Raw genomic sequence first — 15207 nt, forward strand, 5'->3', positions numbered from 1 at the left:
TTAACAGCTGTCTCATTGGGGTTTTGTTTTCCCTTCCTCTGGATACACACATGTAGTTCATAGAACAGGTGGAACTTTTTTTTATTTTCTTAAACTATTTTACTTTATAAATAATTAATTTTTTAAAAAATCAGTTAATCAATTCTTTGCAGTAACAATTTATCAATTCTTTTTAAATGTAACTATTTAAAGTACTTAAAGGATAACTCTAACCAAAATGGAAAATTAAATTTTGGGTGACATTTGATAAGTTAAACAACAATTCTGAATATTACTTATGTGTGATTTTGCGTTCCTCGCCGTTCTGTGGGTCTCTCGATGTTAGTTAGTATCCAGCCTTGCTGTCATTGCTCCTGCTGAGACAGGTATTTCTTCACACAGATACAGTGTTGTCTGTGCCCCTGTTTTGTGACCTTCCCTTGCTCATGACTACGAAAGGAGGCCACTACAGACATCGGAGTAACCGCCCAATCGGGAGGAATGCTGCACATCGATATTCATAAATGTTAATAATAATGGAGTACTTTGCTAGTATACACTCATGCCACTAAACACAAATAAACAGGAGTAAACCACTCTAAAAGTACAGTAGGCATCAGGATCACCGGTCCCCTTGCCTGTATCCCTCTGCTATTCACAGGACAGCACAACGAATGATCTCTCTTCTGTTGCGTTCTATTTAGAACATTGTCGGATGTAAATTCTGGAGAAGTGTTTGATTAAATGAGCACTTAAATGTAAACATGTACACATAAGAAGCTATCAAATGTCTGGTTGTACTAATAGAATTAAGTGCTGGAAATTGTTTAGAGGAAAAGTACTGTAGTGGACACCAGGCCACTGTTTTCCTGCACAGAAATAATGCCAAATATTGGCAGCACATTGCAGAATATAGGTGAGCTATGTAAGGTACGTTACAATAGGGAACAAGGCATAATATAGGAAAGTGAACCACATATAGCATTACAATGCTGCTTCTGCAAAGCCAAATGTTTAAATAAGTTTGGCTGATTACTGATGCTGAGATTTGTGTGCAGAACAAAATGTGACATTGTCTCCTAGAAATCATCAGTGGGAATATGACATTGTACTAATAATAATGTATTGGGATACTCTACAACCCGGATTGTTACTGTTGCTGCAGCTGCTCTTAAATGGTGTTGATTTATGTATAATTTGCCCTGAGCAAGTCCATGTACATCTTTCAGGAGAGATGGGACAAAAAATAAATTAAAGATCCATGCTTGAACCGGAAAGGCTTGATGGCTTAAGCCAGAAAAACATAATTTGATTAATAATTGAGAAACAAATTTAACACCACATTTTCTGTGTAGATGCAGTTATATCAAATGCACAAACCTTATCTGATGTTTTATCCATGAGCAACACAATAAATAAATCGGTCAGGAATTAGATTTCTCTGAAGGTGGGAGTTCCCCTTTAATTTGTTGAAATAAGCATGGAACTTTGCTATCTGTGTGGGCACCTAGCCTGGAACACTACTACAAGCTAATATAATCTCTGTATGTTTTCCCCACAGGCCGACTGATGACAGCAACCAGCCTCCAGGTAGAGGGGTGTTATCAATGCAAGGACTCACTCATGGGGTCATTCGAGTGGACTCAGAAGAAAAGCTGTCTGTACTTACCGTGCAAGATGTTGGGACAGTGATGCCTGGTGGTAAGGACACTGTTGTTATCACTTTGTGCATCTGTAGGAGGATTTTTATCTTTTTTTTCTATTAGAACAATTAGGGGCATATTCAATTAGCCTCAATGTTTGGATGAACATTGCGGCTGTGCATGTTTTACAGTAATACGGTACCGCAACATGACAAATTTCCCTTCGCCCTCCATAGGGTTGCAAAGGGAAATCCGTGATGTTGCGGTAAGACAACATTACTTAGTGCCCGTTGCAGAGGCACTCTGCACACAATTGAATATGCCACTTAGTCTTGAAGCTTATCTGTTGTGTTGCTGCAGCAAGCATGGATAAAGGAATATGTAGATGGGAATGGTGCCGTTTTTACCTCTGTGCAACAACAAATTCTCTATGTTCATACACAGACTTTAGTACTGTACATTTGTTTTCACTCAGCATTTTAACCCGCCCATCTGGAGATTTTATTGGTCCACATTGTTTTCAATATACAGTGACCCCTCTTTTTTTTATATTTTTGGCTTAATTAAAACTGGTTTTATAAATAGAATGGTGTTATCAGGAGGGAGACATAAAATGGAGTTAATATTTGAATGTACTTTTGTGGGAAACTCAATATTAATAGTCAGGGCTGCCATCAGAAACTGTGGGGCCCTGTACTAATTATTCTGGGAGGTCCCCCCTTCCCTCTTCATCATACATGCCCCCCTCCTTCATCACAATAAATGCTCCACCCCCCCCTCCCCTATCACAATAAATGCTCCGCACCCCCCTCCCCTATCACAATAAATGCTTTATACCCCCCTTCCCCCATCAGAATAAATGCTCTGTACCCCCCTCCCCTATCACAATAAATGCTCTGCACTGCCCCCTTCCCATCACAATTAATGCTCGGCACTCCCCCTCACCCATCAAAATAAATGCTCTGCACCCCTCTCCCCTATCACAATAAGTGCTCTGCACTCCCCTCCCTATCGGAATAAATGCTCTGCACCCCCATCCCCCATCAAAATAAGTGCTCTGCATCCCCCTCCCCTATCACAATAAGTGCTCTGCACCCCCCTCCCCTATCACAATAAATGCTCTGCACACCCCTCCCCTATCACAATCAATGCTCTGCACACCTGTCCTCCATCAGAATAAATGCTCTACATCTCTCCTCAACCATCAGAATAAATGTTTCGCATCCCCCCCTCTGCCATCACAATAAATGCTCCGCTCCCTCACCCACCTATCAGAATAAATGCTTCACCCCTCCATCAGAATAAATGCTCTGCTCCCCCACTCTCAAGTCATAATAAATGCCCAATTCACTGATAGACAGAGAGCGTGGCACCCAGTGATGACGTAACCGCGCAGTAAGCTCCCAGCCTATCAGTGACCGGGAGCTGCAGCATAGCGGAGGGGGGACAGGCGATCGGACTAAGGGGCCTGGACAAACCAGGGGTCCGTGACAGATGGAGTGGTGTGTCGGGGGCCCCCTAATCAGTCCAAGCCCCTCATAGCTATACTGGCCGTAACCTCTTGATGGCTGTAATTGTTGTATAGTAAAAGGCAGTTGGTAATTTGCCCCCTATGTGAAGAGCTAGTGCTTGTATTACACAGAAAATTATCCAAAATGTATAGTTTATGATATAAAAGACTTGTAATTTGTACATAAAACAGTGCACCTCTGGGTTGTGTCTGCATTGAAGATAAAGGAACACTTAACCAAAAAAACTAAGCTGTTGTGTATAAAGTAAAAGCTAGTTATATGCTCAAATATTTATTCAAATTCTTCAGAGCTCAAGGAATTTCAGATAAGGCTAGAATTCACAGGGAATCAGATTATATAGGATATATATATAATGATAATGCCCACTGCTATTCATTGCATTCAGTAACACACGTTTTTTTGAATTCTCGGATGTGACTGCTGCAGTGAACATTTGCAGTGGTGACGTGAAATAGCTACACATCAGAGTAGTAAAGTGCATCTGTCACCTACACACTGTGGAGGAAGCAGTTTGGTGTGCTGAGTTAATATTGATGAGAATGCTGCCTCCCAGCTCACCAGGAACCCGTGACGTCACTAGGAAACCTTAGCAAAGATTTAAGACACTTTTTTCTTGGTGATTTGATAAGCTGCATTCTCATTAATATTGACTTAGCAAAAAAAAAATGTCTGCCTCCACTGTGTGCTTATACTGTAGTAATATCGGATGTGATCTGTAATGACAATACGTGAATCATATTAATTGCAGTCATTAAAGGGATTGTAGTGTGTCCCCAGTATGCTGTGGAAGAACAGGCTAATGTGTAAGCACGGTCGTCCTGCCGTTCCCGAGCACGATGACTATTAAATAGACAGCTCAGTTCTACAGGCAGCTTTTGCCTGGAGAATTTTTCAAAGGGTCTAGTTGTCTAATGGATGTCTTCATAAAATCTATTCGATAACCCCATCCCTCCTTCTAATTCCCTGGGTAATGCTTTAGGCAGTTCCTCCTGTATATTGCAGAGTCTGAGGGGGTTCCAGTAACCGCAGTCCCCACCATTCTACTAGTAGGGGTATGGTAAATAGATTTACGTCCTACTTTCCCTTTAAGCCAAGGTACATGTGCAAGGACCTTGCAATGATATTTTACTCTGGTCATCTAAGGCCAGAGACCTGGGTGTGCCAGAGGGATAAAATGCACAGCTGAGCTAACCACATTGTTTAAGGCATTCTGTTGAGAAAAGGAAAAGTGGATGATGTGAAAGATGCCTTCACACAAGATTGCTTGCAGCTGCTCTCCAGCTCATTTGCTGCCAGCGGGAGTACAACATCTCTCTTACTTTTCTTTCTGTAATTTTGAAATAACAAAAACAGAATTGTTTACCTAATTTAGTTTTAAATGTTCTTGACATATGAAAAGCACAAATAAATACATGTGCATATGTTTGCGCCTTGCCTTGTATATATACTTCTCTATATAAACACACAAAATGACCAACAAATAAATAAATATATATAAAAAAAAAAACTTGTCGGGGAAATTCTTAAACTAATAAGCTTACTTTTCTAAGTTGGGAATCGTAAGAATATAACTATTCCAGCACAATTCATTGCACTCTAGTTGTTTATGTGAGACAAGTTCAGTTATTTGCTGCCACATTTTGTGAGCTGAACCAATATTTGTGCTGTCCGATAATGAGGAACTGGTGACCATTCAGCCTCCGTGCTGTCACTTGTTTCTCGTAACTTGATAGGCTGCGCTCAGGAATATTGGTTCACAACACAGAATGTCCGCCTCCACTAGGTAGGTATGCAGGGGTGTAGGAGCAGAGGGGGCAGTTGCACCCCCATGATTTCTGCTGGGTGGGCAAAGACCGTGTTTTGTGCCCCATGAACTTCTACACAAAAGCCTTCATGTTACTTTCTGAAGTCATGGTATCTGTTCTAAACTCGTAAAACTATTTTAAATGATAGATCGTCTTAGTATAACTACCAAATGTTCTTTAATATAGATTTCTATAGTATAGTTTTATTACAGATTGATTGATTTGTTTATTTAAAAAAACCTCTAAGTGTTGCGTCCATAATCATTTAATAAATAGCCTGTATTGATGATGAGCAACTATTCACTTTACTTTTACCCTGAATTTCGTGCGGTGCGTCCAGTAACAAACATGAGATGGAGTAATCTAAATTTATAGCACAGACCATAACCAGTGAGGCAGTGACTATAGATTGAAAAATACTTCCAATCAAATGAGATTAGGCTGTCAACGAAATCTGAATATAAAATAGGTTAATGACTACGTAAAATGAAAATCTTTAAGATTAACAATTGAGTTTATCGTTCTAGCAGCTACTGTACTAATTGGTAATATTAATAATAATATTTAATAATGTATAAATAAATTTTTGAGGCAGCCCTGAAACACTGACAAAAATTAACACAGAGGATTGGGAGTCTTTGTTTATCTACAGTCACTGTTACAACTGTTGTAAAACAAGATACCAAACACAAGTGAAAGGGGCTCCAAGCCCTATACTAGTCCTTGGCCTTTTGTTCCCCCCCCCCCCCCCCCCCACGCCCCTGTAGGTATGTAACAGTTTATGCCGGTTTTTGAGCATCAAGCATAGCATTTCTGGTTAGCGATTGTTCACTTTTCTGATCAAGGTTTCAGCTCAGACATGCTATCAAAAATTAAAGGAATTTAAACTCAATAGATGTCCGTGTGCTGTAGGAGTATATTTTTCATGGTGTGTGTAGACTGATACCTGGATTTCTTTCTCTCAGGGCGTTTGTAAAATAAAAAGTCCTTTTGCAGGGAGGAAAATTTATTACAAGTTCACCACCAAATATGGAATTCTATATGCAGCATCAATCTCCTATAAATAATGTCATCTTTCATCTTTTCCACACTCAGCAAGCATCCATCCAATCTGCCCAGCTCCAACTGTCAAAGGATACAACATTTTGACCTGAAAAGTGCTGTCCGGAAAGCCGTGTGCAATCGTGCAAAAAGAGGTGCAAATGGCACTTCTATTGCAGAGTGTGCATGCTTAGGCTTTTTACATGATACCTTATATGCATAATGCTTCTGTAATATTCATTTGCTTTTATAACATATATTTACTTTCAATGGACATTGCAAAGCAGCAGAGAGTTAATGTTATAAAACATAGAGGTAGAATAATTCTGTAGTACAGTTTTGTCCACCTTCTTAGAAATCTCTGGAGGTTTGCTGTGTTTTTGATGTACATGGTAGAGGGATGCAAATCCTGGATTATGGTATGCTTGTGGACTACATATTTGGCTTGTGCCAGTGAAAATTCCTTATACATAGAGTTCTATGCATAGGAAGGTTATAATGAGAAATTACTCCAAGCGTGCTTGGCATTGCAGAAAAGAAGTTATATGCTCTGCAGTCCTGTGCATAGCAGACCTGTGGCCATCCATAAAACTCCAATGTCCCAGCTAAAGAATAATTAAAAATCGGACTAAAAAGCGGCCATTAAGATTGAAAATTATCAGGGGAAAACCCTGATAATTAGTTAATAGGCCCCTAAATCATTTCCATGCAATTATTTTGTAAGGATGGAATGCAGTGGGGATAGAACCATGGAGAGCTACAGTTGTAGGAAGGCTTACAGAAAAAGTAATCATATGGGAATAGTTATGTTGCATTTATTGATATTTGCTTATAAACGGCAAGTCAATGTGTATTGTAATCTAATTCTGAGTCCTTCAAGCATGGGTCAATACACTTTCTGATGAGTTATACTCCGTACATAGAATGTTGTCAGTTGTGGCGTTAGAATGTGTTGTGTCTGTTAGACAGTTCTTGGAGAGTCACCTGTGTATTTAAATAAAGATGGTTGGCTACAGTATGTACACATGAATTACATTTGTCATAACAGCTGACAAATTTTGCATGCTCAAGTTTTGGTCTGTTATATACTACTTATGTATTTTCGCAGTATTTTGATGTTTGGTGAACAAGAGAGGAGCTAGTAAATCAACTCGAGTAGCAGTTTAAAAGTGTCCCTAGATCTGATGAGGTCATATTAATAGACAAAACTCCATTCTGTTTATTGTTCAGATGTTAATAATGTTAAACATTCTCCAATTCTATTAGTAAATGTGAGCTATAGACAATGTATAAAACTAGCTGGCAACGTGTCATTACATTATTTGTCAGCAAATAGGGTAAGAAGAAAGTCAACCCTTTGTTGTATGTTGTCAAACAAAACTGGATAATGTGCATGGTAGGAGGATGACTATTTAGGAGTAAAGAAGATTAGAAAACATTCCTGGATACTCTGACAAATCTATGTAACTCTAACTCTACGCTTTGTTTTGTGGCTATTGTGAGATAATTAATGGCTCTGTTTACTTTATTACCTCATTTTATGGTAAGTCCTAGCTCACTGTGCCAACTGAAGAATGGGGGAGTGTGCTGGAATTTGTAGTTCAGCAGCAGCTAGAAAGCCTTATCGCTTAATCATTGCATTTGCAACGAGTTTATTTCAGCCATACCAGCTATCTCATGAAATAAGAGAAGCAACATTGTAATTTGAAATTCATTACATGACTCCTGGTAGGGGGCCCTACAAGCTGAATTTATGGTCCTACAACGACTTCTCCACCAGAAATAGATTACATGACTCCTGGGTAGGGGGCCCTACAAGCTGAATATATGGTCCTACAACAACTTCTCCACCAGAAATACATTACATGACTCCAGGGTAGGGGTCCTGCAAGCTGAATATATGGTCCTACAACGACTTCTCTACCAGAAATACATTACATGAATCTGGGGTAGGGGGCCCTACAAGCTGAATATATGGTCCTACAACAATTCCACCAGAAATACATCACATGACTCCAGGGTAGGGGCCCAACAAGCTGAATATATGGTCCTACAATGACTTCTCTACCAGAAATACATTACATGACTGCTGGGTAGAGGGTGCTTGGTTGCAAAGCCCTGGAACAACCCAGATCCCCCCTCTAGGCAGCAACGCTTAAATAAAATTTGGTATTCTTCGACCATGTAAAAATATCTGCATACTTAAATAACAAGCCCCACAAATTCTCCCAAATAGGGGCTGATTTGGTTTATTTACAATAGCTCCTTCACTTCAACTTGTCCAGTAGCCTTAGTGTAAAACAATCCTACCACCATATTGTGTATATTTGTCCTATATCTGCTTATTACATGCTCTCTGACTGACTTGTACGAGGCAAATTTATTTTGGCCCCTGATTATTTATTTTCCGTTTTTGTCTACTGTGTGGAATTTATAAATAAATTTCTTTCCTTAAAAGTAAACGCTTTCCAGGTGCATTGCTAACTGTTTTTACAAATCGGCTTTATGTAAAGGAATAATACAAGACACACTGTGTGTATATATAATATATTATTTGAATCATTACATGACTAGTGCTAGTGTCTTCATTTTTTGCCTCAGTTTATTTATTATGGACATTAATTGTGATGTGCACTTTACGATTTCATATGCTTTTTGTGGCATCTTTTTTTGTGGTATTTTTCTTTTCAGCTATTATGTGTTCAGTGAAACCTGACGGGGTTCCACAGTTGTGTCGGACGGATGAGATAGGAGAACTTTGTGTGTGTGCTCTCGCTACAGGTACATCCTATTATGGGCTCTCCGGTATGACCAAGAACACCTTTGAGGTGAGTGACAAACTTGTGGTTACGTACTTAGTTGCCATAATTAGAGTGCTGCTTTCTTGGACCCTTTTCTTTCAGACTTATTTCTGCATATTATGTTTGAGACGCGCTACTGCACTGACTTGTGTACGTTATTTTTTACTGTCACTTGCTGATTGGTCAATAAATAAAGTATTTAAAAAAAATTCAAAAATGTAGTTGATCACCCTATACCTACCTACTGACGGTATCCAAATGAATGCTGGCTCCCGTATGAAACGGCACCTTCATATGTGATGTCATAATAGACTGGTCCTCTCGTAGGACATAGTTTTGCATGAGAGGCTATATCCAATTGGATGTTATGCAACCCAGCAAATAATTTTAAACTAGTATCTTTACCATAAGACACAGTGGAACTTTTTTACCTATAGTTTAGAGGTTTGTTATTTTTATTTGTAACATGTAAGTCTATGAGGTCTGGGACCATTATTTAGTTTTGAATTAATAATTTATTTGTTTTTAATGAAGATCCAGTTGCCTTCAAGTATTCTCATTTTATGAAAATAACAGTTATTATTTTAAAATAACATTAATAATGTATTAGCAGAAAATAGTTTTGCATCACAATGGATGCTTTGAAAATAACAGATATGTAAATATAATTGTAATAATAGATTTCACACCAGAAGTAAACTCAGGTTTATCTGCCTGCTTGGAGTTTCACTTTTACAATTTATCAAAACATTTATTGCACATTCCAATATTTTGCATTATGCATGCAGATCATATAAAATAACAATGAATAAATACATGTACCAGCTATACAGAGAGAGACCTTACAATAACCTAGAAGCTGTGTCCAGCAAATAGTACAGCAGAGGAAAGAGCTCTGCATCTCCATCTGCTGGACAGAACTGGTACTGAAGCCTTGTCTCTTGACCTTGAAAAAAGTCTGTAGTACAGAAATCTGTAATATCTAATAACATTATAACCTTCTGCATTCTAACCCTTAAAGTGCATTTTTTTTAGCAGATGTTGTGTTGCACCTGTCGAAAACACAATATTTTTAAAAAAATATTATATCTATATTACTCACAACTTCCGTTATATAGAACATTTGTAAAATATATACGCATTTGCTCTAACTGCTGTTGAAATTAGTGGTATGCTGCTCACAGCAAGGTAAACAATGAAGGTCGTATCATCTCCGTTCTGCTGTCGGCTTGCTGAGTGCTCACCATTAAAGCCGTTTGTCTGTAGTGAATTTTAATAATTGAAGAGAATGCTTTTGCAGTGCACTTGAACACAAAACCTGTGAGGATTTGCAATCTCTGTTCTGTATTTTCATTCTTATGCTCTGCAGCAAAGTATCACAGCCTAATATGAATTCTAATGCCTGGAACATAAATAAAGCCAGTAGATAACTGAGGCAGCTCTTCCTTCATGAAGTTGCAATTAATTACATATACATCAAATCCTAAAAGTAATGTAATTGGGGAAATGCCAAATAAATAACTTATTGTTTCTGTGATTTCTAGACGTGTATCTATATCATTAGGTATTCCTTAAACTGGGAGTCACATAAAGCTAATCTCCGGAAGGATACATTTGCATAGAGCACAGCTCACCAATAATAAACAAGTCTGCATGATTGTTATTTATTTATATAATGATGGTATAAATACACAGCTAAAAGCAGTGGAAGCAAACTATAAAGATAATGTATTTAGTAAACATTATGAGAGTATAAATAGAATAACAAGTAAAATTAACATAAAATAATTTATTTGCTGCCTCTGTTTAGTGCTGCTCTAGTTAGGTCATTACAATTACTTTAACTTGAGTTTAATTTATCTACCACCCATTGTACTATTAATAATAATATAAAAACATATTAGAAGGCACCTTGACGTTTACCTTGTATAGTCACTGCTAATTGCCTATAACTTCTGAACGCGTATCCAGTTGAGGGATATTGCAAGTTTCTATGTAGAGGATTACCTGCATCAAATACCAGTAAATAGTGAAGTGGAAGAATACGGATCAATACCCTTCAGGTCTGTAGAAAGGATGGTAATTAAATAATATGCAGCTTATAAACAGAGGACACTTGAGGTTGCCATAAGAAATACAATCTACTTGCACTTCTGATAACATCTGAAATTGACAGTATTTTGTACTGTTTTTCTTGCTCACATTTTAGGTATTCCCAATGACCAGCTCGGGAGCACCCATAAGTGAATATCCATTCATAAGAACTGGCCTGCTTGGATTTATAGGACCAGCTGGGCTGGTCTTCATTGTGGGAAAAATGGATGGCCTAATGGTTGTGAGTGGACGGAGACACAATGCGGATGACATAGTAGCAACGGCACTGGCTGTGGAACCAATGAAGTTTGTCTACAGAGGGAGGTTTGTGAAAATGAGCCGGCAGTATTGTCTTAATAAGTTAGGAGGGGGTTTAAAAGCCAGGGGCTCACTGATGAAAGTTAGCTTCCAAATAAGGTAGTTCCTCCACTATGACCAAACCTCCTGGCCTGTGACCAATCCATAGTTTCAATGTGCCGTTCCCATAGCTGCAAACTGGTTCTGATTTCAGGAACAGTCCCAATCTTTACAGAATAATGGAAATTTTCAGGAGCAAATCTCTAGAGACCAATTGTACAATAAATATTATCTTTTTATACACCTTAGATTTTTTTTTTTCTACAATATATTCTTATTGTGTAGATGCAATAAGTTATTGAAAATGAGCATTTAAAATAGAGAAAAATATATTATTATTAATTTTAGTTCACATGACATGATGGATGTTGTTGTGCTCCTGGGTCCAGTAAGACCATATAACGTGTGACGTGCTTACCAGAAAAGTGCCTCTGGGAATTATTTAAACATCTTAGCATTTCGGAACTAGGCATGGTCAGCAAATCTAAGGACTGAGCAGAACAGTGAAACTATTTCAAAACAGTCTGCGAGATACTGAAAGGTTAGGAAATGATAGGACCATATCTATAATTGCAACTATTGAAATTAAAACTAGAGTCCTACATGTTAAAAAAAAATCATACAGAATGAGGAGTGGAATTTAGTTGGGAAATGCTTACAAATTCTACTTAACTTGAATCAAAATCCTGAATTATCTGTTGAAACCAGTTGTTTTTTATGTAAGGATTAATTCTACCATTGCTACATATTTTCGAACCTTTGCCAAAATCTGCTTAGTAACAGGATTGTAAGCTTACTTTAAATAACGTTTTTGTCAAGATTTCTACTTCTGGCTCAGAACTGATTATAAACTTTAATCTGAGGAGACACAGACTGATGGATCTCTATCGCAGTCCCTGTGAGACGGACATTGACATGCACTTTGTAGAATAATCTCATGCAGACTCTGATGGGTCTACGTAGATACAGTGTGCAAAAATATTGGGGCAGATGTAAAAAATCAGATGTAATTTATGATTTCTCTAATCCATTTATTTTCTTGACATTTTGTGTATATATACAAGTTAGTATCTTACTGATATTTAAATAGCTTTTTTCTCAAATTCTAAAGCAATCTTATTTGAACACTATGAACAAAATTGCAAAAAAATACATTTTAGTATCTCACACAGCACTATTCTCTATATTTGAATACCCAATTGAATAAAACTGTTTTTTATCTGTATATTTATTGTATAGATCATTAAATGTGAGTGCTAGTTATCCCTGGTGCAAGCTGTCACTTCAGGTCTGCTGTAATACTTAGAATAAGACGTACCTGCGTGCGTTGTACTATAGCTATGCTGGAGCTTTACGTGGGAACAGTGGGCAGCTGACCAGAATGAATTACAAAACCTGCACACTTTACAAAGTGGCACAGAAAACTATTTGATAACATTGTCCATATCAAATAGTTCTTTTTTATGAAAAAATTAAATACAAAATCCTTTGTGTAATTTAACATACAAAATATGAATTTAATGGAAACCGTGCTGGACTAGGTCTTATCAAAAACAAAGGACCAGGATAGTTTTTTTTTAATGATATTTTTAATGATGATTGTATGTTGGGGGAAGGGCGCTATATGGTACTATTTTTATCTGGGTGTGTGCTTGTTGTTTTGAGTACTGTAGAAGACTGTAATATACACATTTTGCTGGGACAACAAGGGTTGCAAATTTGACTTTCCATGGCTCCCACTCATTCATTTACTCAGTCCCACCCCTCCCCCCAGTTTCGGGGGTTTGAAACGGCTTTTCGTCTCTAGGACGGGGGTCCGTGCCTTTTTGTTTCCCCAATCTCTAATAGAGGCACCAGACCTGCGGTTGCCAGACTGGGAGCTAGTTAGTATTATAATATGGAGACGCTATACTGCTGGTTTCCTTGTTCTATTCATAATCCTTCCCAAACTGGCCAGCACTGGGCTGGTTATGGACCCTGTCAAAGTGCCCTTGTTTGTATTCTTTACTGTTTTCATTGACTATGCTGGACTTATCTTAACAAGCCAACAGATTCTCCCTTTAAATAGGCAGGACCAGGGCTTCTAATTAAAAGGAAAATGACAGAGGGAAAAGAAAACCCCACCAGACATTCTATAAACTGCCCAGTGCTAGCCCGGGGAAACCAGCAGCCCCCTAGTCGTTCTACAACAGCTAAAGAGCCACGGTTTGCTCATGTGTGTGCACTGTATGCTAGATTGTATTAGGAAATGGGTTTCTAGCTGTTGTGGAAATACAAACTTCAGCATGTTGTTCTGCTACAGCCACAGGTTGCCGACTTCTGTAACTCACAGATAAATCACCAGCTTCAGCACACCAGGATCTTTGCAATTCCCCAACAGGGACTTTTAATTGCGTAGAAGAAGATGACCGCTGTCAAGGGACAGCTTTTGCACTTCCCGTCTACCCCTGCGGGAGCAAGATTTTATGTTTTGCAGCTACCTGTGGGGAGGGGGTGGGAGGACATAGTTCAGTATTGGACTTCTCTTGAGAAATGCAATACATTTTTTAAAAATATATTTTAAAAATAAAAAAATTGTATGATGTACAATTTATTTCATACCGTTACAGTTGCATTGAGAATTAAAATCCTGTCTTTATTATAAACTTTCTGATAAATTGAAGAGTACAATCACCTAAATTAATTTGCTTAACTCCTTTGTGAGTAGCTCTTCAGCTTTTACTGTGTATCTGATAAGGATCAACCTGAAAGAAAAAGATATTTTAAATGAGACACAAATTGTGTAGAAGAAAACTCGCACCAAGTGATCAGCACACAAACTAAAATTGCTAAATCATTATTAGTTGGAAATTGTGTAAAACATTGTAAAGCGAGCAGCCAAATTCAGTCAGGAACAGGGCAGAAATGAGAGTTATGAAAGAGACAACTTAGAAAAAAACATTTTCTCAGAATACCTAAAGTGGCCGCTGGATTGCAGAAGAACTTTGGAGTCTAGGTAACAGCACAAACTGTGTGAATTGGCTTTTACTGCACTAACCCTGAAAATAAAGGCCTTCAATAACAGAAAAAAAGCAAGACTAGAGTTCTAGAAGCCCCATGTTTCCAAACTAGTGGACTTTTCACATTGAGTTTAGAGTAGTAGTTACAGCAAGTTTAGCTTTGGGAGTGACAGACGCATGTGGAGATAACATGAAGCCAATATACATTAGAACACTAGAATCTTGGTGGAGGTTCGAGGATGCTGGGAAGCAAATTAAGTTGGCAATCTATATTTCCTGTAGGAACAATGACAAAAGAAGTATACAAAAGCAGGGTCCAGAAATGAATTGCTGAGCCCCATAGCAGAATTTGGGTAGAGGCCTGGCAATACCTCTCAACAATTACCTGCACTGCACATGCTCAGAAGAGGCCTCCCTAATTGTCCTCACATCTCAATACCATTGAAAGTTACAAACCAATTTTGAACAGTGATTGAACTTAAAACTGTCTTGCATAGGACCAAATGCCTCCTGAAACCGCAGCCCCATCATCTGGGAGCTATTATTGAGGCTGAAGGTGGGCCGACGAAGTCCTAAAACTTATTTGTTATTCCAATATTATGTATACCAATTGGTAGGTTTTTAGGTATACTTTAAAATATGACAAAACAAATTTAAATATTGGTAAAGTACTGAGTATTATAAATATGTTGATTAAAATAAAAAATTCTCTCTGCCTCCATTTTATATGCACACTGTAAAAATTGTCTTTTATTGCAGTAATTAACTTCACTGGGGCTATAATTTTCAGACATTCTTGAGTATTTTAAAAGCTGTAAAGAGAACCAAAAGATGCATGTCCCGTTGTCCCTGATCCAAGGTTATACATTAATACCAATTACCCCTCTCTTAATGCCTTGAAGCTACAGCTTACCGAGTATATGATAATTTGGGGGTAAATAGTCAGTGGTGAATGT

The 15207-nt window shown here is 38.1% G+C and overlaps 1 protein-coding gene across 9 annotated transcripts in view; it reads left to right on the forward strand.

Annotated features, from left to right (window-relative positions):
• The window catches only part of DIP2C (disco interacting protein 2 homolog C), a 382732-nt gene that overhangs the window by 275389 nt on the left and 92136 nt on the right, over positions 1-15207 (forward strand). For all 9 annotated transcript variants that reach the window (XM_075212090.1, XM_075212092.1, XM_075212091.1 and 6 more), the window contains 3 exons: positions 1541-1680; positions 8692-8828; positions 11011-11219. In XM_075212090.1, the coding sequence (XP_075068191.1) occupies positions 1541-1680; positions 8692-8828; positions 11011-11219 (486 nt within the window). The remainder of the gene's footprint in view (positions 1-1540; positions 1681-8691; positions 8829-11010; positions 11220-15207) is intronic.

Source organism: Mixophyes fleayi, chromosome 5, assembly GCF_038048845.1.
Source record: "Mixophyes fleayi isolate aMixFle1 chromosome 5, aMixFle1.hap1, whole genome shotgun sequence".
Taxonomy (NCBI): domain Eukaryota; kingdom Metazoa; phylum Chordata; class Amphibia; order Anura; family Limnodynastidae; genus Mixophyes; species Mixophyes fleayi.